This window comes from Stylophora pistillata, chromosome 13 (genome assembly GCF_964205215.1).
Source record: "Stylophora pistillata chromosome 13, jaStyPist1.2, whole genome shotgun sequence".
Lineage (NCBI taxonomy): Eukaryota > Metazoa > Cnidaria > Anthozoa > Scleractinia > Pocilloporidae > Stylophora > Stylophora pistillata.
Window position 1 is genome coordinate 18,605,607 of NC_142531.1, and position 27,743 is coordinate 18,633,349.

Genomic DNA, 27,743 nt, shown 5'->3' on the forward strand with positions numbered 1-27,743 from the left:
GCGCCTTAGGAGCTGGAATTTAACCTGTCGCAGCAGTACCGTCTAGAACTTTTTATATATATATTGGTTGATTCTTCGCCGTTTTTGGCCATGTAAGACTGGAAAATCTTAATTTTTCTGACAGAACAGAACACAGAATACAAAAGGACATTAAACGCGCTTCAAAATGAGCCAGATTCCGTCAGGACTTTCGCGTTTAAAGACCCCAAGTAGAATTGTTAAACCGGTTCAAGGTGGCAGTGTAGGTGCAGGATCTCAACCTTCAGCTCCTTCGGTAAAACCACGTGGATCTGTTGGTAATTCTTCTCAGGCAGGATCGTCTACAGTACAACCGAGAACTAGTCCTTCGGGAGCTAAACTTAACCAGATGTCAAGTGGAGTTACTCGAAGAGGAATGCAAACCAGCAGTAATGGCAAGTTGAGCGCAAGCCGTGACCGCTTGGTTAGTCCACGGGGATCTCTAACTGGAGTAGAGGTTGCTCAACCGAGACTACCTTCAAGAGAGAACTCTCAAACAAGACTGCAGTACAGAAGAGAGAGTTCTAGTTCTAGTTTACGCGGAGCTTCATCGAGAGCTGAAGGTGCTCCTGTGATAAGGAGACGTGGCGAAGTTTCTCGGGCACCTTCAGAAAGTCAAAATCAAACTGTGGCTGTTGACTCATCAAAGTCAAATTTACTTAGCTTGTTCAAACTAGGTGATCGTGTGTTGGTTGGAAACTCGAATCCTGGCGCTATAGCTTTTATTGGACAGACAAAATTTGCCAAGGGTGACTGGGCTGGAGTTGTTCTTGATGAGTGTGTCGGTAAAAATAATGGAAGTGTACAAGGAGTGCGTTATTTTGAATGCGACCCGGGTCATGGGATATTTACAAAGCTTGAGAAACTCACTAAAATTAACCAAATCGGCGGTGGGAGAACTTCATTGAGCGATGGTAAGGCGGAAAAAGAGAAAGCAAACTTAGAAATCGGCTACCGTGTCGTCGTAAGCGGTACTAAACATGGAGTAGTTAGGTATCTTGGAGAAACTGGATTTGCTAAAGGCGAATGGGCTGGTATTGAACTAGACGAGCCACTGGGGAAAAACGATGGAGCCGTCGCTGGAACAAGGTAAATTGTGTTTTCATTTACGTTTAGAAAGTATAACTTAACAATTGTGTCTTTTCTACAGATGACTGGAGACGGAGAGATATAATCGCAGCATTTTGTTTAGATGTTGATATTGAATTCTTTAAGGCAATTAATGTTTAATACAATTGTGGTTAATTTTGGATTTGAATGATGCCTCTTGGAAACTTCTTGATTTTCGAACGATCTATTATTACACCACGTGCTTGTTGCTGATGCCACGTCGACTGAAATTCTTGTAACGTTTGGCATTTCACTTTCGTGAGCAACAATTTTGTAATAGTTATATTTACCTGAAAGGCGGTGATTTTATCATTTTGGAATGATGGCTCTTATATTACCCGCTGAATACTAAATTTTTAAAACATTCCCCCGGGCATTGGATTGAGTTTGAATTTAAAATTCTAATTATTTCAAGGTGTATAATTTTGTCTGGAAGCTAGTTGTTCTTAATTGCCCACGTACAAACTACTTCATGATTAGTAGAAAGTCCTTCAAATGATTTTATTTTCATCTATAATAAAAGCGACACACGAGTTACAGAGTACAGCATAGCATATTGTCTGCAGATTTGGCAAAGCACCAGGAGAACATTTTTCGAAATCTTTTGGTGAATAATGAGCAAACTTGGATCTCCTATCGTTATATTAACCGCTGAAATGTGGAAAATGTTGATGAAAAAAAACTTCCAATACCATGTTAGCTATATTTTCTGAAGAACAGAGATGCAATCTTCAAAGGGTGCCAGAATTAGAAGGAAAAAAGAAAACAAAAACAAAAGAAAGTGGGGACCCGGTTCTTTCTTACATTAGGGTGCTACAGATGATAACATACTGCTCAGCTAGACAACCTGCATAGCATTAATTCATCTTTCAGTTCATTGATTAATAAGTGGTAATTTTAGAGGAGGTCATCATTGCTTTCACATCAAGATTATTCATCTGATATTGAACCTACACTCACACTTGTCAACCTTTGCCTCTTGTTGTCATATGATAGATGCATAAATTTTAAAATAAAGGACGGGAGTCCCTCCCCTCTTTAATATTTGAATAGTTTTAATCTAGAGTGTTGCTGATTTTTTGAGTTATCAAGCATTTCTTTATAATGCATCAAACTTTATACAGCAAATAAGCTGGAGTGACTTCTAGTCAGTGAATGAATACATAGTTGAAACATAAGTAAGTATAGGGACCACTTTCGGTTTAGAGATTTGACTTATCAGTTCCTTTTTTTTTCCTTCTTCCTTTTCTTCTCTCCATCCTTTGATCACTCTCAGGCAATGTTCCCTTCCCATAAAGGTCCAAAGAAAGGCCATATTTTTTTAACATATGAAATTCAACCCATCAGTTTTACACTTTGAGTTAATTTTTTTCATTAATGGTGATAATGATTAAGTGTTCACACTAAAATAAGCATGTCATAATGAAAAAAAAAAAAAAAAAAGAAAAGAAAAGAGAAAAAAAATGTGCTGTCTGAATCTAAGAATGATTAGAACATAGCTAGCAGAGTGGCGCAATCAAATTCATTATACATGAGCGTGCTCAAAATCCCAATAGTGCACGCTGATAGCGTCAGCAAATCCGACTTCGCAAGAAAAATTTTTTCGCGCAAGCGACCATTGCTAGTGCGGGGAAAATAATACATTTTGCAACAACAATGGATACAAACAGAAACTCGGCCTGCTATTCCGAAAACGAAGACAATGTTTCGACCTTTTCCCATGGGTTAGAGTTCTTAAATGAGGCAGAAAAAGAGAAAAACAAAGGAAAAGGAGACTCGGCATCAGCGCCGTCACGATTCGCTTCAACTGATATTGTTGTCCGTTTTTCGCGTCACATTTGATGCACAATTCCACCGGCTATGTTCTAAAACAATTGGTTCATGCTTTCAGCTGTGCACTATCGAGTTATGGAGCACGTGGGAAGTTTGGAGAGCACTCAAGAAGCTAGAGTTGCCCTCGGCTATCGCCTCGGGCAACTCTTACGCTTCTTTCGTGCTCTCCAAACTTCCCGCGTGTTCCATAACTCGATAGTGCACGCTAAAGCATGAACCAATTGTTAATTAGGATTTAATTTCTCCTAACAGTATCACATCTGAATCAAACACTAAAATCACAGGAATAAAGGAGTTGATTTTCCATTAAGGAAAGCTCTTGATTGTTAAACAAATTCTCCTTGTCAGCACCATAGGAAAATGGATAGAGATCAGTAAAGAGAATATGCATACTGATGTTAGGGTGTAGAGGGCTGAGTTCGAAGGAAGATATATCTTTTGCCAGAAAGCTTGATCTCTGTCATGGATAGTGGCAAGGTGCTTAACTTTCATCTTTTTTACAGGATAGAGTGACAGCTTTTGCTAATTTCATACCTTTTTACTCTTGAGGAAAATTTGATTCTGGATTATAGATTTTTACAGAACTCATCTTGAATGATTTTGTGTGGTTTATTAGCTCAGATAAAAAGGCATGGAAAAGTTAAGGGCTATTTGTTTATAATTGTAAAATAATTTTTTTTTGTGTCTTGGAAGTAAATTCTCAACCTCTTTTTCCATTCAAGTCTGACCCAAATGGTCCATATTATACCCAGAGGATTTGTTTTACTTCTGACTAACCTCTTTTCTCTTTTCTTTAGATATTTCCAGTGTGAGCCTAACTTTGGATTGTTTGCTCCACTGCATAAAGTTGCCAAATCAAGTTTACCTCTGCCACCCAGACTTCAAGCACAGCTACCTCAAGGAAATGATGTACAGAACTCTTTGGGTGCACTTGGAAGTAACAGTTCTATTAATTCAGTTTCTTCAACCCTTAGTGAAGCCTCCTCAACCCCCAAGCTATCTGCATTAAATACCTCACAGGTAACTGTAAGAATTCCCTTTGATATAGCAGTGGAAAGCATGGTAGGGAGACTGAAAGGATGAGAAGGATGGAAAGGAAAGGAAAGATGAAAGCAAGCAAACACCTGGAAATAAGAGATAATTTCCTTTTATCAACTGAGTCAATAATGTAATTTGGTAATATCACCATAAAGAGTTAAAGAGTAAAGAGTTAGCTTTTTAACTCTTTACAGTGGCTAATTCACAATTTTAACTTAGTTGATATTACCAAGTTACCTTGTTACCCCTACCAATCCAGCACCACAGTTTCTTTAGAAACTTACCCCCTTTATTCATGAGTCAATGATGTAGACTGGCCACTGTAGAAAGTTTCTAAAGCTACTGTTTTGTTCTGATAATAATAATAATAATAATAATAATAATAATGATAATAATAATAATAATAATAGTAAATATATAAATTGAAGCTACCACTTAGGGGCTTTTCAACCACATTGTAGACCAACTCTTGAAACATTAGCTTTACAAACTCTTCACAAAGGACAGTTTACATTATGAACTCAGTTCAATAAAACCAAACTATCTTATAATTTCCCCAAGCAGCACAACACCACAGTTTCTTGGGAAACTCATCCCTTTTATTCACCAAGGCCCAGTTGTTCGAAGGCCGATTAACACTAATCCAGGGTTAAATTTTAATCCAGGTTTCTCTATTTCTCTTTGCAAAGGCTCTTTTGGGACAACTTTTCCAATTCTTTTTAGAGCATTTAAAAATGAAATTGTAGACAAATGGAATTGACCTAAATTTTCTTTTAAAGCTTTCAGATCTAAAATCAAATTTCACACTAACCCTGGGTTACCTTAACCCAGCTTGAACAACCCGGTCCTGGATACAAAATCTAAAAGGAATATTTACTCATTCTAGCCGCTTTTTTCACAATCTGCAAATTATGACTCTCTGTATATTTTGTTTGCAACAGATTATCTCAAGCCCTGAACCAGAGGTGTCTGAAGTTAAATCATCACCACCACCACCACCACCACCACCCCCCTCAGGATCCACACAGACTCCTGTATCATCTGGTCTGGTGACATCACAATTGGTGGCTTTGCAGGTTATTAACTTTCTTATTTACTCATTATATAACTGGCAGTTGTAGTGGTTTAATATTTAGTGCTGTGGACTCCAGACAAAGAGGGCTGGGTTCTTATAAAACCTTTCTTCCCCTTAAAATAGAAATAGATAACATCAAACTGGTAACTACTTAAACCACAACAATTTTAATCTTTTTTTTTTTTTTCGCTCTAAAGAGATTTTCTTAAACAAGGATCAAATCAAATGTGTTAGAGGCTGGCTAGTTGAAGTGAAACATTTCTTTATCAGTTGATAAATAATCAGTAAACCTTGATAGCTAATGGAGACTAGCAGTATTGGGAAATGTCACTTACTGCAACTGCACTGACCACTCTGTGAGACCAACAATAACACTAAGAATAAAATTAGTTCACTTCACCTTAGGGGAAAAAAAAAAAATTTAATTTACAATGTGCACACCATCCAGGTAAAATATGAGTGCTTTAGTTTTCTGATTTTCTGAAATAAATCCCAACTTATTTGCATTAAATTACTCAAGCCAGGTCTCATGAAATATAAAACTGTTTTGTATTAGGTCTGCCTGCTGGATGGTATGGCCTAACCTTAAATATTTCACTCTCAAAGTAAAGTGTCACTTTAAAGTGTTATAATTCCAGAGTTAACTTTGATGGGTGTAAGAATTCTTAATTCTTATACCTAGGATGAAAACTTAACTAGCATGTTGTTTTTCAGACATCTACTGTCATGAAAGATATTTCAGGTTATATTGTTAAAAAAAAGGAGGTAAGAGAAGCTCTAATATGGTAAATAAACTTAAGAGATTTTTTAAAAATTTAACGTACCTTTAATAATACATGTAACAATAAATGGTGCAATAAGAAGGTGTTCTCTGTGACCAATTGAAGAATAGACTGCTCCAGCTGTTGTTAAAATCTACATTTTAATGGTTAAAGCTTAATTAGGCTTGTGCAGGAACAATTTGCTCTTTTCACGACATGACAGGTGTCACAAGTCTCTCTTTCTTGTAATCCTCAAACTTTTGTGAGTGACCATGACAGAATTTCTCCTTATGATATCAATGCAACATCAAGCAGACAAGTGATGAGAATAAGTATCAAAGAGGGGATTATCAGTTGATCCAGTGCCAAATTCTCCTAACTAATGTTTTAGGAATATTGTGGCAGAGAGTAAAGAGAATTACCAATGAGATCACGGGGAGTGAATGGGTCAGCATTTATACGTACTAAAAATACATTAATTTACCAACTAGAAGGCCAACACGAACACTCGTGTTCAAATTGAAATTTTCTTCATTTAGTAGCTACTGGTCTTTTATAAATGGCTGTAATGCATAAATGATAAATGCAAGATACTGTTCTTTTGAAATTTAGAAATATTAAAAAATCCTACTAATTGTCATTGTATCATGCTGAAAAATTATGGGTCATTCAAATTGGCTAAAATTGAATATTTAAACAAATGGGTATTACTGTAGTATTTACCCGTGTATAATATGCACTTTATTTCTACAAAAATAACCATGAAAATTGCAGTGTGTATTATACATGGATTCCATTGTTTGTCAGGCATGTCCTAATTTGCATACATTAAAAACACAAAGAAAGTAACCCTTTTAAAGCTTTTTAATTAAATGGTTTATTTTCAATGAAAAATTATAAGTGCATATGAATTTTTTACTCCAAATCAAGAAGAAAGACAAAAATCGCTAAATATGTTAGCAAGTGTGCGAAACAGGTACATGGATCAGATTTCAAAGTGAATGTGCAAATTTGGCTGTGTGTGAAGAGATCTCATGAAATTTTTCAATGAGAAGCAAGGTGAAAGTGAGCAAGAAATATTTCAGGACAAAAGCTTCATTTAAAGTAGTTCTTGATTTGCTGTTATAAGCAAAAAATGTGCAAATTTCTTATGTGAACAAAGCCCACGCAGTGAAATTCATGGTGGGTATATTGTTGTTTACTTGACTTTACAGCCAGAAAATTGCATAGTGTTGGGTCGAAAATTCTAAAAATATGACAATTTGACACAAAATCTTCAATACTTTTTGGACATATTGTTGCTCACATATAATATTTATGGGTAAATAGTAAGGCCTTGCTTGAAGTCCTGAAGTTTGGTTCCAATATTGTCATAAATAACGAAATAACAAAAGATATTAGTGTTAACCATATAGTAAATTTCTTATTCTTGTTTTCTGAATAAATAATTGTTTGAAGATTGCTGTGAAAAACATTTTTTCTGATAAATTTGGTTTAAAATAAGACTGCACAATATACATGGGCACGTATTATACATGGGTAAATACAGTAATTAAAAATGGAAAAATTCTACTTAATGTCAAAATTTTTTTCACCCTGCTAATGTTTCCTTAATTAAATAATTACTGATAAACCCTTTGACCCTAAAAGCGACCTGCATCTAATTTCTCCTTTCAATATCACCCCTGAATCAAACATCAAGGTCAGGAGAGTGGAGGAATTGATCACCAACTAAAGAAGCTCATAATTGTTAAAAAATTCTCTTTGTCAGCATCTCAGGAGATGTTCTGAGAACAGTAGAAAGAGAAAGTTTAGACTGATGTTAGGGTGTAAAGAGTAAAGTGACAGAGTCAAACCAACTGACTTTATACTTAAGCAATAGAACACATTTTTCCAGGCTCTATAATATGTTAAAGCCATGCGGGATATTGGGGGAATGCAAGGAAAGCTTGGCTCGTGATTTATATGCTTTCTGAGTGTTCACCCAACATCCCAAGTGGTGTTATCATGTCTTATAGTTCACCACTAAATGTTCTCCGGTTCTTATTGGTTTAAATCGGTCACGTGACACAATAGTGTTTATCCGTGGAGAGACACTATCAGCCCATAGTGCCCGCCCGCAGAAAATACCCAGATGGATAGTGCCCGTCCACAGAAAATACCTGGATTGATAGTACTCGTCCGTGAAAAGTTTCGAATAGTTTGACGGCCGGGAAGTTAGGCAGATCGGAAAAACAGTGACTTTTCAATTCTGACAGGTATAACATATTATTTAGCCAATGTACGGTTGCGAATTATTGACATTTGTGACAAGCTGTAGGCGTGGAAGAAAATTTAGTGGTGAACAATAAAAACAGTAGAGTGTTTATGTCTTGGAACTATCGGTCTGATAGTTGCCCCTTGGAAATTTAATGTTCTTAAGTATATTTGTTTTAAGAACATCAAATTTCCGCGGGGCAACTATCAGCCGATAGTTCCTTGACAGAAACACTCTATTGTTTAAATAGAGCCCGGAAAAAAAGGTTCTATTGCTTTGATGACATAACTAGCTACATGCAGGCTCTATGACCTGTCAAAGCATCTACTTGGAAAGTGAATTGACCAATCAGACAATGTGTACTATGTTATAAATGCAAATAGAATTGTGACTTAAATAGGATTTAATTAACTAATAGGAAGCACTGGAAGACAGAGAAAAGCAAATCCAGTCCTTACTGGCAGAGAGAGAGTTTGAAAGAGCAGAAGTTGCCAATGCTACAAGTCAAGTTACTAAGGTATTATGCTGTGGTGGAGATTTTTATTATTGCATCTCAATTGATTAACAGTGTTCTTTCCCTTCTTGTGTGTCTTATTTGAGAGGTCTCTGGGTTTGTTTTTAGGGACTTGACAACTGTGTAAGGCCCCTCAGTTTTCACATCTATTTATAAATTTTCAAAGCTCTTGATTTAGTTGAGTATAATGTGATTTACAATATTCCTTAAATTGCTGGTTTTGGTGTAGTGTAATTAATGCAATTCTGTGCAAACCATGGTGAAGTTTTTAAAGATTTCATTTGTCCCTTTTTGCTGAAATGAACATTCATTGAGAATGAGCATAATTTCTCATTTTAACTGTGCACTTCAAATTTAAAGATGCAGTTAGCTCAAACTTCATGATTTGAGCTCTTGAATGTTTTAGGAGAGGATTATGATAGAATTTCTTGAAGATTTCAACTCTAAGCTCATACTTTGAATTCAATGCAGGTTGAGGAAGAAGTTGGCAAACTAAAGGAACAACACAATGAGGTATTGTGCATACTTGTATATGGCAGGGTTATCACTTAGAAATTAGGCTGCCAGCTGAAATTTCAAGTCAAGTGACTTTAGTGGTATTATCATTAATAGCATTCTGTTAAGTGATCCTACAGAACATTAAAACATGTTTGACTTGCATATACAGGCTATTCTTGAGAAAGAAAAGAGCATCAGTGAACTCCAGAGTTTGCTTGAAACAGCAAACAAAGAAAAAGATGACCTGCAGTCACAGCTGGAGGAAGAGAAAAGGTAAAAGTCAAATTCAGATGTTTGATCACTTAACCCTCTAATTGCCAAGATCTTATTGTTCATTTTCCCCTCTAGCTGCTTAGCATTTCTTCTCAGATTAGTCATGAAAATCTGGTGTCAGATTAAGAGAACAACCTCCACCTGATAAGTTTAATATTCTCATTGCCTGTTTGCTAGATAGTGTATGGATATTACAGGGAGAAGTTACATATTAATCACTTTTGGGAGTAAAAAGGTTGACTAGGAACAGGGCTCGACACTAACGGTAACCCACTAGCCACAGACTAGTAGACATTCAGTTTTGGCCAGTGGTTTTCAATTTCCACTCGCTACTTTGGCTAGTAAACAGACTGAAATTGTCATAACATCTAAAAACATCTAAGATGTCACTAGCCACTTGGCTAGTAAGTTGAAAAGTTAGTGTAGAGCCCTGTAGGAAAGCTCATCACTAATCACTGTAAAATCATTGGCTCAAATTAATTTATTTACTGTTATCACTGTTTATACAGGAGGGTGGAAGATTTGCAATTTAAATTAGAGGAAGAAGAGATTACTCTTGGAGATGAACTTAAGGTATAACACTTTTCTTTTTTATTTAAAATTGATATTTACAGGAAATTTTCAGGATTTCTTTTTTTTTTTTTTGCCTTTCTCTTGACATTTAGAAAGCTGATTATAAAGAGTCACAGTCATAGAACATCTGAGGTTCTGATCTACAGGTCATGTATGTTAGCAAAGAGTACTCTTCAAAAGAATTTCCAGGCCTGAAAAAGTCTGAAAGCTCTTGTCTCAGAAATTTTCTTAAAACTTCCTTGAAAGCAGTGCCCTCCAAGTTACTTACCTTTCAATTACTTTTGTCTTTTGGTTTTATCAGGACTGATTGAGTCATGAATGTTAGGGTGATATCATCTTAAGCAAAGTTGTGTCAAATCATGGATTGAATTTTTTTGTTTGTCAGATTGAGCAGAAAGAAATTGAAACACTCGAGATTGAACTAAAAGAAAAGGTTGCCTCACTTTCCAGACTTAAGAAGGAGCTTGAAACCACACAGGTACAGTTTATTCTTTCACGGAAGTTAAGTTAAGTGGAAGTAATGTTGGAGTTATGTTATGAGCACTTTTCTGTTGAGTGTTATAGAACCAAAACCAATTGAAGTAATTACAACAACCCATCAGAAGAAAGGAAAATACCCTTGACCCTTCAATTCCAAAGATCTGATTGCTAATTCTCCCCTCTAGCTGCTAGACATTTCCTTGTAAATAAGTTAAAATAATTTGTTGTTGTTAAATCAAGATATCAATTTCTACCCGATGAGCTTGAGCATTCTCATTACATATTTTCTGGATAATGTAAAGATATTATAGGGAGAAGTTTCATGTTAATCACTTATGGGAGCTAACTCTTTACACCTTAACATTGGTACGCATATTCCCTATACTATTCTTTAAACATTTCAAGGGTGCTGACGGGGAGAATTTGATTAACAATCAAGAGCTTCTTTAGTTGGTGATCATTTCCTCTATTCCTGGGACCTTAATGTGTGATTCAGGGGTGATATTGAAAGGAGAAATTAGATGCTGGTCACTCTTAGCAGTCAAAGTGTTAAAGGGTTGAGAACCAGTGTGAACTCTTGGCAAAACCAAAGAGCAAACTTCCTCAAACATGGGAAAATGCTAGACAATCAAGTTGTGATTGGTTTTAGTTTTTCATCTGATCAATTGAAGTGGTGGTACGAGTTTATGGATCAGTCACACAGTAAAGTAAAGCAAAACCAGTGGAATCCCAAATTACTTTACACTCAATTGAATATTGCTCCATATATAATAAGGTTAAGTGGCATATGATACGCTCATACATGTGTTGACAATCAGTTTCTACATTTTTTTTTTCAGAATGAAAAAGGCACAGCATTATCAAAGATTACAGAATTAGAGAGTGCTTTGTCTGAATCAAATACTGTAGTTTTAGATTTGCGGACGTCAGTCAGTGATTCTAATAGCAAGATTAGAGAGTTGGAGGCAACACTGTTTGCAAAGCAAGCGGAGCATTCTGGTGATGCCAACTTAAGAGAACTACAGCTCAAAGAGAATTCTGAAAAGATTAGTGCTTTGGCAAAAGAGTTAGAGGGACATACTAAGACCAAGACAGGCCTTGAAAGTGAGATTAAAATCTTGGTAAGTGTAGCTTTTGTTTCATCTTGTAAATTATCATATGCTCACTATAGTGTTATGTAGTGTGCTCACTATTTCCTAAAACAGTTTAGTTAGATGTATGCAGAAATGTACCCAAATAATTGTTCAAACAGAGATCTTGTTTGCTTGGTTTAGCCTTCTAAGAAGTTGTAAACAGTGCTCTCGAGCACCAAAAATGGAAGCTCTAAAAAAATACTCCTTGGATTACATTTTAAGAAAATGTAAGCTTATTTGGTATGGAGAGACAAGAAGACAGATCTTTTTACTGCATTTGTGAATGGTTTGTTCTGACAAATTTGTTTTTATCATAGAAATCAGAACTTGTGAAGTCAAGGGAAGAGAGTGAAGCTTTGCAAAAAGAGATTTATGGTAAGAAGTGCTTTTATTAAATGTTAAAAGTGAAATCATGTACCCTTAAAAAAAGAGGAAGGTTTAGTTAATACACACTACTGCAATAAAGCAAAATTGGATTGAGTTTAGTAAAACCAAAACTAAAGTTATCTTAACAGCCAAGGAAAAGAAAAGAAAATATAACAAGGAGCCATTCAGAATGCAGAATAAAATATGATTAAATAAAAATGCATAAAGTGCTGGAAAAGGTAGAGAACAGGTTACAATTGGTTTTAGCAAAGTCAGCCAAAATCAAGGCAACCCTGAATATGTTTGCAAAAAATAAAGATAAAATAAGTATATTTTTTTAAAAATTGCTGTATGAGGCTAGGTGAATAAGAACAACCTACTAGATAGATAGATAGATAGATAGATAGATAGATAGATAGATAGATAGATAGATAGATAGATAGATAGATAGATAGATAGGTAGATAGATAAATAAGATCTTTATTGACTTGGAAAAAATGAAAGAAACACGTCCAGAAACAAAACATCTGGACTTACAATTTCCTACATATATCAATTCATTATGTACTAGATTTTCTAGAAAGGGTGAGGGTTAAAGCAAACACATCCAGTGCACATAAATGTGAAATATTCTTTTATTGCTTGCCAAGGTCTCAGGTCAACATTTCCTCACATCTTTGAATCCAATTGTAGATCTTACAGAAAAGCTCCACAACAAGGAAGATGAATTTTCTTCTCTGTGCAGTGAGCTTCAAGTGATCAAGGTCACAACACTTGGTAAATAAAGAATGATTTAGATATATATGTTGTAGTTCAATTTTATCCTTGGTTCAAATTTTATTTTCCTTTGTTTCAAACTCATTATCATACATTAACATGACCAAGAACAAAGGAAAATAAAATTTGAACCAAGGATAAAATTGAACTACAACATATATATCAAGAGCAGAAAATAAGAAAAAAGGGGAATAAATGTCAAGTGTTGGTCTATGTAGAACCTCTGTGTTAATTTAGGATGCTGAGAATACTCAAGAAATATTTGAAGTAAATTTCAACCAGTGAGATGAGTGCCACAGAGAGTTGAACATGGAATTACAGGATTTCAAGAGGTTTTTACTTAAGTGGCTGCCAATGGTGTAGTACAGCTGTACTATAAGGCAAAACCTAAACATGAAAGCCTGCTCACTGGCTAAACAGATGGGGGTGGGAGGTCTTATGTAAAGGTTAGAACTACAGAGAAAGTAAAGTATTAGGAAAAGTTTGCCTCATCTTTGGATAATTGTGGAGATTGCCTTTTGCCTGCAAAAATTTTCTGTAATTTACACCAAAAAAATAACCCCAGCAATCATTTTACTACTCAAGTCAGGAGGTAGGGGAAAAGTTTTTGTCATATTTTGTTAATGTGTAAGATTTTTTTGGTACTGTGGCACTACCATGTATGATAGAAGAGAATTCACTGAAGTGTTTTAAGTTTGCTCTAAATCAACAAGGTTGGAAAGAGTTGGACATATTTCATTTCCTTCTTTGTTAGTGTTCTGTTGGTTTAACAGATAATACAAAAATTTGTTGCAGCAAAAGACAAACTAAAAAAGCCAATCTATCAAATTTAACTCCCCAAGAATTTTCATCCCAGACAGTAATAGTTAGGTGTGAGATAAACCATGCAAATAATGTTTATTTGTATTCTTCTTCATGGCTTTAAAAGAACTTCAAAAACAGCTTCATTTAAGTGAAGTCAAATCAGAGAATCTTGCTGCAGACAAAGCTAAATTGGTTAGTATGGATTTGACTGTCACAGTGTTTGTGTGATTCAGCATGTAGTATTGATGGCAATACCTTTGTGTTGGTTTCAGTGCTTGAGGGAAATGTTTCAGAGTGTTTTATAGCTTCAGGTTCCATTTGTGGTTAAACTCCCTCCTCCCTCAAAATTAAAAAAAAAAATCAAATTGCTTTCTCTTACTTCAACTTCTTGCATAAGCCATCTTTGTAGCTTGCAGCTTTCTGCTTCCTCTCATAATGCTTTTAGATGAGATTGCCATAGGTACATGTCATCTAGAACATTTTTTTGTACATTTGATAAGGATTAAGTTTTTTTTCCAAAGTTAGTATTTCTGGCTTAAAAGTTTATATATTTGAACATGGAATTAACCTCTGTCACAAGAAAAAGGCACTCGGTAGCTTTTGGAGTTCCCCATGTTTTTGTCCTTGTACATCTTATTTTTGTGGAGAACCTTAGTATCACCTTTGATACTCTTGTATATGGTTCAGCCTTAAATCTTCAAGATCTGATTCTTAATTCTCCCCTCTAGCTGCAACATATCTCTTTTAAATTAGTTATAAGAGTTTGGTGGTTGGATCAAGGTAACTTCAACCCGATTAGTTTGAGTATTCTCAATTTTTTTTGGTGGATAATGTATAGATATTATAGGGAGAAGTTAGATGTTTTAAAATCACCTCTGTTAGTTAATATGTAGTATTCTTACTAGGCCATGATCACAACTATTTTGGTTCTCTTTTTTATTCTTTTTTGTATTTCTTTGCATCCTATTTAAACCTTGTAATTTCTCCATTAATGAAGTGCCCAGCATTGTATGGCAATGGTACACTATACTTGTGCTTTCTAATATTGCACCTTGCCTTTGCAACAATAACTCACTTTCTGTGATAACCTTGTAATACATAATTTTCAATGGTGTAATTGCTCATTTATCACCCAGAACATCTAGAAACTAGGTATGGTGTGGTTTCACCACAGTAAGCAGACTAATTTGGTTCAGTTTGAATTCAAATTCAGTTCTTCCTTGGATTAAAAAAGAAAACCCTTTTTTGTAAATTTCATAGGTTTTTGTGTCACATCAGATTTAATTGCTTCGAGCTACAACCCACCCCAGTGGAAGAAGAAAATGTTTTGGTCATCTTGCAATCTTTTTTGTTTTCTGCTTGCAATTCAACATTTTGTCTATTGTCATTTCTAAAGTAGCAATGTGAAAAGCAAGAACCATTTTCAAACCATTAACTAACAAATTAAATATCACCTGAGTGTCTCATTTCAAATTCTCCTACAGGAGTCACAAATTGCAGAATTGGCAAAGAATTCTGGTGATAGTTCAGAAAAGCTGGTTTACCTCAATGAACAACTCAGAGAAAAGGACAGGTAAACAAGTCGGCTCTTGAACCAGACTGAGAGTTTAGTTTCCATTCCATTTTCTCCAAAAGTTTCAGATTCCTTGCAGTGTCACTTCAGTTTTTTTGTTTTGGTGTACTTCAGTTTTGTAGTGTCCTTGTGGTTTACAGTACCTGTCTGCTATGTTTTGTCATTTTTCCTTTTCAAAGACTATACAATTTTTCAAAGTGAAGCAGGGTACAGCTCCCCCCTTTTTTTTTTTAACAGAAGTGTCTTTGCTTATTTCTATGAAATAAAATTAAAGCACTAGGTCAGAAATGTGTGGCTTATACAGAGACATATTGATCCATCCATGCTCAAGGCCAATTCTGGTTAGTTAGAAGTTCAGTCAGAAAGCATTTGCTGGAATAAGAATGCTGAATGTAGACTCCTAGTTGGACTCTCAAACAGTCACTAATCAGTTATTCAGTAAAATTTATCATCATTTGTTTAGCCCTTTCACTTTTAAGATTGCAAGACTAATTCTTCTTAATCTCAGCATTATATCTCTTCCTTTAATGTTTAGGGGAATGTGGTGTTTAATCAAACAGTATACCCTTGATATTTTTTGGGTGGGTAAAGGGGCCAATCGTTGATTGCTCCTTTCCTCTGATAAAGGGCTAATGCTCAGAACACGAACTTTAGAAACACTCTATGGTGGCCAATTTACATCATCAAACCAAATTACCTTGTGACACCCCCCCCCCCCCCTACCCCCATGGCACAGCACCACAGATTCTTTGGAAACTCGCTCCATTCAAACAGCAATCTGTCAGGCTGTCTGTGTGTCAATCTTTCTGTCTGTTTGTGTCTGTCAGTTAGTCAAAAAGTCTTTCAAACTAATTTAATAAGTCATTCGTTTTGTTACCACATAAGTTCTACTAGACTTGCAGTTGCTTTTGCACTCTCGCGTGAATTCTTTTGACTGCTCTTTGTACTTGCATGCCTATCAGAAACATGGGAGTTCTAAGTGGTATTTTTAGGTTTACCAGTGCTGGGCACATACTTAATACTTTTAACAGTTTTTTTGGTCATTTATCTCCAGTTATTGTGAGTGATGTCAACTGGATTATCTAAACCACTATTGCTTTTTTTTTTTACCACAATACCACCATCACATGAAATGATTCTTTCAGTGCATGACACATTGCAAGACACGTTGACCCAAGCAGCGTTGTCTGTAGATTGCAAGATTACTTCCTCACTCTTGCTTGTATCCATCATGGAAGTCAATTGTTATTTTCTCTTTTAAATGAACTATTTTAAAAAATCTTTCATGAAGGTTTTTTTATTATTATTGCAATGAAGCATTTAAGATCAGAATCTTTTCTCTATAGGACTTTGGATAATTTGAAATCTACCTCAGCTGAAGCTCAAGTCCAGATTGGCAGGCTGACAGAAGATCTTGCACAGGCAAAGGTGCATTTAGTTATCATGTCATAAACTGATAGAAAGTGCAGTATATTGCTTAAAATAAATTCTACCTTGTAATTGGGTAAGTGTGATATATACTGAACACACCTTTGAACAGTAATGGGACGAGAAAAGAGAAACTGGCCCTGCTGTTCTTACAATAAGATAATTCATTTACTGGTAACTGTTTAATACAGGAGTTTAAGACACTGGGAGTCTCTTCATGTAATTCTCGCATTGGGCTGTTTGATTCAGTAGGGAAAATATGGTTTCATGTTCAAATGCAAATAACCGCCCAATTTTTGTTTGTGTAAAAAACTTGGATTAGATACTGTGCCAAGATAAATGAGAAAGTTAAGACAATTTGTTTGAGGGAAAGGGTAGGTAAAGTAGGTAACTCAAGGTCAAGTTTTTGTTTTTAAATTTTATTTTTCTTTTATCAGGAGAAACACGATAAAGATATGCTAGAGTTAAAGAAATCCCACCACGATCAGACTCAAGCTACAGATAAAATAGTACAAAACCTGGTAAGATATACTGAAGTTTTATTTTTCTTAGCATTTTTCTTGCAGGTCAGGGAAACCAGATTAAATCCTTTTTCAGAAGTATTAAATAATGGTTTAAATATTACATTTGCACAGGAAAATTAACAATCTGTTTTCATCTTATAGAAATCCGAGCTTGAGGAAAGTTTTAAAAATACAGAAGATATGAAAAGTGCACATCAAGCCAAATTGCAAGTAGGTATTTATTTTATAGAGCCTTGAAGTTGTTTTTGTGCCCAGTAATTTCTTAAGCTGCAGTTTTGATATCTTCCAAGTAAACGTTCCTTGATTCTTGGTGTTTCAGGATCTTATGCAAACCAAGGATACTGAGCGTTCAGCTGTTGAGGAGGAAATTAAACAAAAAATTGGAGAGATAAACTTGCTCACTCAAGAGTTGCACAAGTTGAAAACTTTACAGCAGGAGACTTTAAAAGAGAACACAGAATTGTCTGGATTAAAGGTGAACCAATTTGAATGTTGAAAATTTATCTGTTCATTTAGAGGCTTGGTACAATCAGCAACAGAATTGATGACATGTCAGGGCTCAACAGTAACTCATTTTTAATTCTTTTTCATTCTTCTCATGAAGAGGAATTCTGTCTCGGTCACTCGTGGAAGTTAAAACGTTAATTTGAATTATTGTGAGATGTGTGGGACAGATAAAACTCTTGAGTTCCATGTCAGAGTTTGAACCCCCAGCCAAGTGAAATTTTTCTGCCAAATGGTCCAAGAACTGAAGTACAAAGTTTTAATGAGCTGGGCCTTGAACTTGAATCATATTTTTTGAGTGTCTTCTTTACTGCAAGATCATCAGTAATGTGAGATTAGTATGTTTATAATAGGCTTTACAACCCTCTAACTGCTGTTTGTCAATTGAATACACAGGAACAGTTCAGTAAGCTTCAGTCTGAGTACAAGGCATCACAAGATCAACTTACAACACTGCAGTTGCAGCTGGAATCTTTGAAAGCTGAGAAGGGTCTTGTTGTGGGGGCTCAAGAAGATGCAGAGAAAAAACAACAAGAACTAACAGAACAGTACTCAGCACTCCAACAAGAGCATCAAAGCTTGGTGCAATCATTTGACACTGTCTCCAAGGTATGTGACCATGGCAATGACAAGTAAAAAAGGGAACTGTCTATGTAAGCCAGACATCCAGACAGAGCTTAACCTAGTTTCCTTGGTATGAAGTGACAACAAGTGTCACTACCCTCCCCTCCCCTCCCTCCCAGCATTTCATCAGACTTCCCTGACAAGTTCTATCTTTGGTGATAGTACCATTCAACTTCTCTGGTTGATAACAATGTTGCAAAAATGATTGATTTTGTAGAAGTGTTTGTAATCAAAGTTCTTTCCGACAGGAAAACTCATCAAGAAAAGAAGAGGTGGAAGCTCTTAGTAAGGCAAGGGACATCACTGAAAAGGAGAAATGTGACATGGAAACAAAACTGGAAGAACTGAAAACTCATTGTGACAGTCTTCAGAAGGAGGTACATCTATTCAGAGACACTAAATCCAGTACATAGTTTGACAAGTAAAGAAGTTGTGACCATGTTCTGTGCTCTAGCTTATCCATGGAAACTGCAAGGAAAACATGAGACATATTTATGGGGTTCAATATTTTGTTATATAAATGGCTGCCAATGGTGTAGCAGGAAGCTGTGCCATAACGTGAAATCCAAACACAATAGTCCGTTTCTTGTGTTAATGTTCAAAACTACTGATAACACCCCAAATCAGCTAAAATAGTCTAACTGCATCACTTATTAATGTTTTTTTTTTAATGCAAAGTGGAATAGTAACGGTTGAAAACCACGTTGACCATTCCTTGCTACTTATAAGTAAGGGATTATATCTGATGGAGCTTGACAGCAAAGGAAAAAAAGCTGCTCCTACTCCTTCCTTTTGAGTATATATGTACATATTTTTTCATTGAAAATTACAAGTTAGATCTTGTACCCTAAATTGAGCTAGTCATAGTATCTCAAGGCATCTAACAATGTGTACAGGTTGAAGATGCAAGGTCTTTGGCAAACAGCAAAGAAGAACAACTGCATTTGCTCAGTTCATCTTCTTCAGATGCAGAAGCAGTGATTTTGAAATTGAGGAGTCAAGTGTAAGTACTGAATAATTGTCTTTAGCTTGGTAAATGATAATTGATAAAGTTAAATAATTGTCTTTAGCTTGGTAAATGATAATTGATAAAGTTAAATAATTGTCTTTAGCTTGGTAAATGATAATTGATAAAGTTAAATAATTGTCTTTAGCTTGGTAAATGATAATTGATAAAGTTAAATGCTCAGGAGCTTAGTCTGGTCAGTGGTCATTGTCACAAGTGCAGGCTCAAATGGAAAAATTTGGAACATCACTACAGCTGGTATCTTTGAGCCCTTAATCACTTTGGTGGTGTGCTTTACTCACCAGTCCTAAGTGCTTCTCTGTGGTTGTTTATTAAGTGCCCCCCAACCCCCTATGCACCCCCATCAATTTTCAACTCACCACCCAGCCAGGATGGACAGGTGCCTTATGGCTGGGCCATGGGATTTGCCTGCCATTGAGCGGTGTTTTCTGCAGGGGTTGGCTGCTGGCCACCAAGAAGCTCCTGGATACCCCAGGCACCATCCATTTAAGCAAGGTAGCAGTTAACTTGTAACAGATTAATAAGCCAGCTAAAAGTCAAGAACAAGGATACTGTGTTGATTTTGCATTGACTCTACAAAGAATGAATTATCTGTGGGAGAAATGGTGGGTTAAAATAATATTTTCTGCCATCTGGATCGTTTTCAGGGAAGAAGCTCGTACACAGAGAGACCAAGTTACAAAGGACATAAATATCCTCTCACAGGAGAACCAGTCACTCAAGCAAAGTGTCAATGCTCTTGAGAAGGATAAAGCAGAGGTAGCAGTGGAAAAGGACAAGGTTGGCCACACTTTTGGGCTTTTCTTATTTTTCATTCGATTTTTGACAGTATTAACTTTGATTTCTCATTTTATAGCTTCAAGCAGCAATTACGGATGCAAGCAATAAAATTGATGGCATGAGTGTTGAATTAGAAGAAGCCAATAAAAGGTGAATATTATTAGAAAAATAGAAACAAATTTGGTCCTGAGGATTTTCTTTATTCGGTTGTCGAGGTAACAGAGGTGGTAAAATATTTAGTAAAACGTGCCCCTGTGAGATCGACAAGAATTAATTATCATAGAACAAAACGCTTTCTGACATCAGGAGAGGACATTCTGGAGATCACAAATGACTTTCATTAGCATTCGTCTGGGTTGGATAATTTGGCCAGCCAAAGTGTGGTAATGCAATTGGAAGATTCATCAGTTGGGGTTATTGCATTGTGCTCTTCGGGTAAGATGTGTCAGACCCTCTGCGTCTCTCCCACCCTGCAAACTGACATGGAAAGTTGGCAATATGGTCAGAGTCAGGGGGGACCCAGTGATGGACTATCATTCCATTGAGGGGGGGGAGGGTATGGGGGGATGGGAAGGATGATAATACTCCTTGTCGCTCCACAAGACAGAAACCAGAATGAATTCTGGTTGTTGTAAGAGTCAGTCTTGTATGCAAACGACATATTTATATTTGTATTAAGGCTGATAGTTTCTAAAGAAACTGTTTGGGGCTGCGTCGGTGGGGGTAACGAAATAATTTGGATATATTAACAAAGTTGAAATGGTAAATTGGCCACCGTAACGATTACAAAAGCTGACGTTTCGAGCGTTAGCCCTTCGTCGGAGCGAAAGGGCTAACGCTCGAAACGTTAGCTTTTGTAATCGATACGGTGGCCAATTTACCATTTCAACTTTGTTGTTATATCCAAATTATTTATATTTGTAAATTGTTATTCTTTTTTTCTTTACAGGGAAAATTATGCAAAAAATGCCGCAGATGCTGTAAGGAAAGAATTGGAGATAAAGTTACAAAATGCGGAATTACTAGCAAAGAAAAGAGAAGAAGAAGTCAATAGTTACAGAAAAGAGGTGAGAGTTTTAACGCCTTTCGGTTGAGTGTTGTTTAGCCAAAACCAAAATAATCTCAGGAGCCACTGAATCAAGAAATACTATTTTCTGAGTGTACCAGTACAATAAAACTTAGGTTTTTGACCGATCAAGGCGCTCCTTGTATCTCAGTTATTATACAAAGCACTGTTATTGATCTAAGTGTTTTTGGGGATGATAGTCGTGTAAATAGTGTTGGTACTTTATGTGAATTGAAGCTAAGTTAATAAGGTAAGAAATGCTGGGTTTATAGCAGAGCGCGGCTTTGCGGAATTTCTGCAAATTGGAAGAAAATGCCACATAAAATTTACGTCACTGCGTCAAATGGGGCACACAAAAAAACATAATATTAATAATAGACCCAAGAATAACTTCCAAATTTGATTTTCATGAGGCATGTCAGAAAAAGAACAGGAGAGTAGAAAAGCCATGATCTGAATAATGAGTCACAGACCTTTTTTCCTTAAATCTTGTTGCCTGAAAGAAACAAAATTATTGAACCTTATGTTCAGTACTTGCAAGTCTGTAAATGATAATTTCAATAAACGTTCATTTAGTCATGAAACAGTCTGTGCCAATAAGCTGGAATACCTCAGGGGTGACCCCCATTTTTGGACCCCGTTTCTTGAAAAAGGCCCCCATAAAATTGCTGAAGGGGGCCCATTTACTCCTCATTGGCCGATTTCTAGATTAAACCCTGAAATGTTAGTACTGCCCAAATGTAGTATCGAAAGTAACGTCAGCGTTTCAGGCATTTGTGGCGGTGAAATTAAATATTTATATGTATATATATATATATAACTGCAGACAGTACTTTTTTTTTTTTTTTTTTTTTTAAATCAACTTTATTTATACAATGATTAGTGTTATATACAGAACAAAACTCAATTAAAGCTCACATAAGTGAATTAACGGTAAAGGGCCCGCTGTGCAGTGCACCAGTGAAGGAGACCCAACGCAGGGAAAATTAGCTAGGTTATTGACAGTTGCTGGGTGTTATATTATTTACAGGTTGTTTTACGGGAGGCTAGCTCCTCTGAGCAGTACCCCGGTGAAGGGGCCCCAGCTCAGGCAGTACTTTTTTGGCCTTCTGGGCCTCATCAGTGCAGTGCTAAAGCCAGGACGGGGGAGAACCGAGACGGTCACCCCAAACGACCCAACCTTTGTGGTATCGTCTAAGCCATGTCAGAGTGCTCAAACTAGAGTAAACTAGCGAGCATGCGCATATATATATATATATCATTACCTTATATATATCATTACCTTATATATATCATTACCTTATATATATCATTACCTTCTAGAATGAAATGCTAAAGAGTAGACTTGAGAAAAGCTTCAGCAATCCTACATCCACTCAGTCTGTCAACGGTGAGTGATAAACACAATGAATGGTGACATTTATTTGTAAATTCTCTCGCTCCCTCCTAAAAGAGAGACTTTTTCGGGAGTTGATGCTATTGGAGAGGTGAAAGTCTCTAGCATGTGAGGTACACACCGTTATACGCTTTACTGAAGTACTGTATGTTCAGCGTAACCTTTGTAAACATTTCTCATTTTCCTGAATGTTATCAAGTCATCATTTCGTGCCTATTACTGAGGGTGTGTGAGTGAGTTTAAGAGGCGAATTCTTTTAATTAAAAACTTGCTCCTGATGGTACAACATTTTAAAATGAATTGAAATTTCTTGGCATAACGTAGGCTTAACTATGACATCAGGCTGATAGTTTCTAAAGAAACTGTTTGGGGCTGCGTCGGTGGGGGTAACGAAATAATTTGGATATATCAACAAAGTTGAAATGGTAAATTGGCCACCGTTACGATTGTGTGTGTGCTTTTAAAGGAAGAAAATGGAGCTACGTTATTGGAGCTACGTTATTTCCCACCAATAACGTAGCTCCATTTTCTGCCTTTAAAAGCGCACGCAACCCACAATTCCTCTATTCGCCCCGACGAAGGGCAAACGCTCGAAACGTCAGCTTTTGTAATCGTTACGGTGACCAATTTACCATTTCAACTTTGTTGATATATCCAAATTAACTATGACATCTATTGGCTTGTAATACAAGTCTTCAAGCTTTAATGCATTTAGCAACATATACTCTTTCTCATTTAGCTTCTGATATGGAGGCAGTGATGAGCAAGCTCAGAGAAACAGAGGACTTGTTAGAAGCAGTGCAAACAGAAAAAGGAAACTCAGAGGCACAGGTAACTAATGTACACCACTTGATGGCTTTTTGTTTTACTCTTACGGTCTGACTTAGATGGAGAGAAGGCAAACGCACGAGTCTGCTGGGAAATTAACCGTTTATTGGATTTCTGAACAGAGGGGGCTGGATCAAGGAGTATCAAATCTCGTCCCAATCTCCTTATATCCCAACTCCTTCTCGCTTGAAGTTCTCGGCCCATATTAAGCGCAAAAAGAGACTGCTGGCAACCCATAGCTTATTTTTACAGCTCCATAAGGTCTTACATGGAATTATGTCTAGTATTGCATCCGATTATACGGTTTGATTATAACAGCAGAGAAAAAAAAGACAGAAAAATAACTCAGATATCTGTCTTTATTCTTTTTTAACTCGTTTTTTTTTTTTTTTTTTTTTTTCTGGAAAATCAATCAATTCCATGGTCAAGAACGCTTAGTTGGCAGTGAGAGGTCTACGTCTCAATCTGTGTGCGCACCAACATAGGTGCGCACACAGAGCTTTTCTGTGTGCGCACCTAAGTTGTGGAACGGTTTTCCTTTTTCAATTCGTAAATCTAGCTCCTTAACTATTTTTAAAAAGAATATGAAGACTTTTCTCTTTTCAAAATTTGTAACTAGTAATTCTCTTCTGTTTGATTGAGTTTTATTTATGTGCATTAGGTTATTTTATTATTTTATATTATTGTAAAGCGCCACGAGAAGCCTTTGATGTGCGCGCTATAAAAATATTATTATTATTATTATTATTATTACTATTATTATTGTTGTTTAATGCAAAACAAACCATCTATTTAAGATTGAACGCGTGACTAATCCCCGCTAGTTTTTGAAGTTAATTTCCTTGTTTCCTTCTTACAGGTTGACTTTTTAAATTCTGTGATTGTGGACTTGCAGGTGAGATTTGTTGTTTTTTTTTTTTGTTTATTGTTTTTTTGTTTTTGTAATGGCTGGCTGTAAAACCAAATTTAAGCCGATTTTTGTTAAGGGAAAAGAGATATATTTATGTGAAGATGATGGTAATCATTGAGTTAAGTTGATAAAGTATCAATCGACGGAAGCTCTGACCATTTTTCTGTATTTTAGAGGAAAAATGAAGAAGCAGAGAAGAAAATTGAGCTGTTCATGATGGGAAATGTTCCAGACACAAACGGCACCCTTAATTTGTAAGTTGTCAACACTGTTTATGCAACCCTTGCTTCTGTCAGAAAATAAATTTGTTATAAATGTACAGTATCGCTTACTTTTCACTCAATTTTTGTGCGATATAACTATAAAATACAGCATTAAAGGGGTTGAGAATCAGAAACTTTTATTTCATCGGTTGGAGGATGGCAGACCGTATTCTCTCAACTAATTTCCATGGAAATGTGTAATAGGTAGTAGGGAGAATAACGTATTCGATCTTGGAAGCTTTGGTTTATGAAGGTAACGAAGGAGCCTTTCACGTCTTTATTTGGATTTTGTGCAGATCCGATGATGATGAGCCGGCGAGACCGGGAATAAGGCAGCGGTTGTTCTGCGACATTTGTGACGTTTTCGATCAGCATGATACGGATGACTGCCCACTGCAGTCTTCAGATGCACCTGACAACCTGGGAACCCAGTATCATGGAAACAGAAATGAGGACAGACCGTATTGTGACATCTGTGAAGGTAGAAGCATCTTGTGTTGTCTTAAGATAGTGACAATTGCTCAAAAGGGAAGACTGTGTGTTAGGTAGCCTACACTGACTGGCTGAATGTTGACGGATTGTTTTATTGATTGATTGGCATTCGATAAAATAACTGAGAAACTACTGGCGCCTTGTATTGTCAAAAACGTATCGTTTATTGAACGGCTTCTGGCTCGTGATTTACAAACTTTTCTTGTGTTCAACATTCCACACGGGTTATTACGCCGGTAAACCGATGGAAAGTGTGTTCTACTGCGTAAATGAACTATTGGTAATTTGCCAAGTCACCATGCAAAAGGCGTTTACATCATTTCATTATTTTTACGTGACACATTTTTTGGTGCCGTTTACTTCATCTATAATGTGATGGAGGACCTACCCCTCCCCTCCAAAAAGGAAAACCTGAGAGACTCCTCCCGGGATAAAGAAACTCCCCCTCAATGTGGAAATGGAATACCATTAAGTAATTTTAGGGTCAAGCAATATGACGGTTAAGATAAAAGTTACAGGCAAAGTGGCTTCGGGTAATGAACTAATGTGAACTTTAACACCAGTAGAAGTGTTACCTGTAATTTAAGGTGAAAATCAATCAATTTTCTTATGAACACCCCTTGCAGTTTTTGGACACTGGACTCAAGATTGCGACGATGAAGAGGTTAGTTTATTCGTCTTCCTTTTCTTTCTTTCTCTTTTTTTTTTAGCCGGTAATCTTTTTTTAGCATAACTTCTCAACTAAAGGTAAACACAATGATCTGGCATGTCCTGTATCGTGATGGAGTGGCAATATAGCTACACTGTTGTTGCTTCATGCAGTGGAACCTGGGATAAGCCCTGGAGTTGATTAGTTACCAAGCCCTCAACTCTTAACCTAACCACTTCTGCACGTACTACACGTGATTTTGTCACACGCTTAAATTAAGTGCATGCGTTAATTGTCTAGGCTTTTAGATACCCTGCACTCGTCAGTGGCTCTAATTTAATTTTTTGCCGAAATTTCACTTTTGTTTCCTGACCTGAACTTTTTCCTTTCACAGACGTTTTGAGAGGCGCGTCGTGGAGGTTGACATGCGAGCTATGAAAGACAGCGATCTGTTGTCCCCACCCCGTATTTTTGGTGTCTAATGCCCAGAGTTACTAACAGCAAGCAACACTGAACCTTTTTTATGGGGTTAAAGGATCTATTTTTACCTTCACGTTTCCATGGGTGAATGATCCGACTTTTCCTGAATCGTTTTCATGACGCGGGCGGAGGTGGAGCGCGGGTGTCGATGCGAAAGGAGGACGAGATGAATCTATTACCTATTGTTCTATCTTCTCTCTCTCTTCGATTCGCATTCCTGTGGACTGCGTGCGTGTTATAAAGACGAAAAGCGGATTCCAAATAGTTTCTGTGGTTTTTTTTCTTTTTTTTTTACTTATTTTTTTTACATTAGTAGCACACAGTTCGTTTTAGCCTCTACCTGTGTGACCAACGACAGCTGACTTATTTAACTCCCGAAGATGATTATTAGATGAATTCTCTATGCAATATCAACAAATAATCTAGGAGACAAGTACTGAGAATAGACAAAGTTACCAGCTAGCAATCATGGTTATTGCATAGAGCACCAAATTCTTACTAAGGGATATAGAGTAGTTTGATGGGAGAATCAAATGACGGGAGTTCGGTAGAGTCGAACATTATGATTAATGATCGCAGACTTTTAATTTGAGCGATCCAAGTGAGTCTAATTTAACCTTTTTGGGGGGTGGGAGTATGGGATAATTACACCTTTTTGGGGGTAGGGGGTGCTGAGAATATTGAACACAATTGAGCGTTATTGCATTATTCACCTGCCTTATTTATTACAAAACCGTTTTTTACTCTTTTCAAGCATTAGATTAAGGGTCAAGTATGTGCACAATAGTTTTCCGTGAGAACTGGTGCATGGGGTTACGAGAGGTGCGTAAACGCTATAGTTAGACAAATTTGATGTGCGGCATGAATTAACAATGATTGGAATATTGAACAAAAATATAATGGAATATTCAAATAGTAGTCAAAGTGATTGCTTGACTCGCTGGTATATTACAGTGCGATGAAACTGAGGTATTTAGAGTAATGGCGGGTGAAGGAAGCCAGAGTGCAAGAGCTCTTAATCTTCAACGTTGGAAATCTGATTTTGTTTGTTTTGGTTTGATTTTTTTTTTTTTTTTTTTCGTTTTATGCCAGTTCCCTTGTCCTTTTATTTTTCCAGGAAGGGTTATTGTATATTCTGAATCTTTGCTCTCGCACAAGGTTTGCTCCAAAGAGGTAGACTACGAAAAGTCCCTCCTTTTTAGCAGTCCGTTCACTCCTTTGCGCAAGTAAAAAAAAAATGGAAAAAGGAAGAGATTGATATTAGCGAGCCGCCCGGAGCTCTGGGAATGAGTCACCTTTCTTTTTCCCAGAGTTGCGAGCGGCACGCTAACATTTTTTCTTTTTTTAACGCGCGACGTACTTTGCCGAAGAGCAGGGACTCCTTGTAGCCTATAGAAGAGGTTACTATCATATATTATTGTGAAGAAAATATGCAGCGGGGATTTTTTATCCCCTTATTGTCTATCATAATGGTGGCCTTACTACATATTGGCGTTTTTTATAAATGAATAAGGAACCTACTGCCACACTATTAAGCAAATTATTTTTTAATAAAGATATAGAGTAATGGGTAAACACCATTTGCTTCTATTGATATTTTCCGTCTGTGACTTCATTTATTTTCACCCCCCATCGTTTTGAACGCTTTGTGGGTTGCAGCAGGCTGCCTGTATCATTTGGTTTGTTGTT

At 36.5% G+C, this 27,743-nt stretch overlaps 1 protein-coding gene across 2 annotated transcripts; it reads left to right on the forward strand.

The window, feature by feature from the left end:
• Positions 1 to 15: 15 nt before the first annotated feature.
• Positions 16 to 27,634, forward strand: LOC111333008 (uncharacterized). 2 transcript variants are annotated; one of them, XM_022938509.2, is made up of 31 exons: positions 16 to 1,107; positions 3,759 to 3,981; positions 4,941 to 5,075; positions 5,789 to 5,839; positions 8,511 to 8,609; positions 9,078 to 9,119; positions 9,274 to 9,377; positions 9,887 to 9,950; positions 10,336 to 10,428; positions 11,270 to 11,551; positions 11,881 to 11,938; positions 12,623 to 12,706; positions 13,635 to 13,702; positions 14,995 to 15,083; positions 16,430 to 16,511; positions 16,949 to 17,032; positions 17,177 to 17,245; positions 17,355 to 17,510; positions 17,936 to 18,148; positions 18,412 to 18,540; positions 19,060 to 19,166; positions 19,838 to 19,970; positions 20,047 to 20,120; positions 20,920 to 21,037; positions 22,360 to 22,426; positions 23,172 to 23,263; positions 24,120 to 24,155; positions 24,345 to 24,424; positions 24,730 to 24,914; positions 25,552 to 25,589; positions 25,969 to 27,634. In XM_022938509.2, exons 1-31 carry the CDS (start codon positions 167 to 169, stop codon positions 25,975 to 25,977), a joined length of 4,005 nt encoding a protein of 1,334 aa, XP_022794244.2. In that variant the 5' UTR covers positions 16 to 166; the 3' UTR covers positions 25,978 to 27,634. The 2 variants fall into 2 exon arrangements, with proteins under 2 accessions (XP_022794244.2, XP_022794245.2); XM_022938510.2 differs by lacking the exon at positions 5,789 to 5,839 and having other exon boundaries at positions 17 to 1,107.
• Positions 27,635 to 27,743: the final 109 nt, after the last annotated feature.

What these genes read in the sequence shown, in the direction of transcription:
- LOC111333008 (XM_022938509.2), top strand. Translation starts at nt 167, where the DNA reads ATGAGCCAGATTCCGTCAGGACTTTCGCGTTTAAAGACCCCAAGTAGA. An exon ending in CTCTTGGAGATGAACTTAAG is followed by an intron (nt 9,951 to 10,335) that starts GTATAACACTTT and finishes TTTGTTTGTCAG; the next exon opens with ATTGAGCAGAAAGAAATTGA. An exon ending in CTGTGATTGTGGACTTGCAG is followed by an intron (nt 24,156 to 24,344) that starts GTGAGATTTGTT and finishes TCTGTATTTTAG; the next exon opens with AGGAAAAATGAAGAAGCAGA.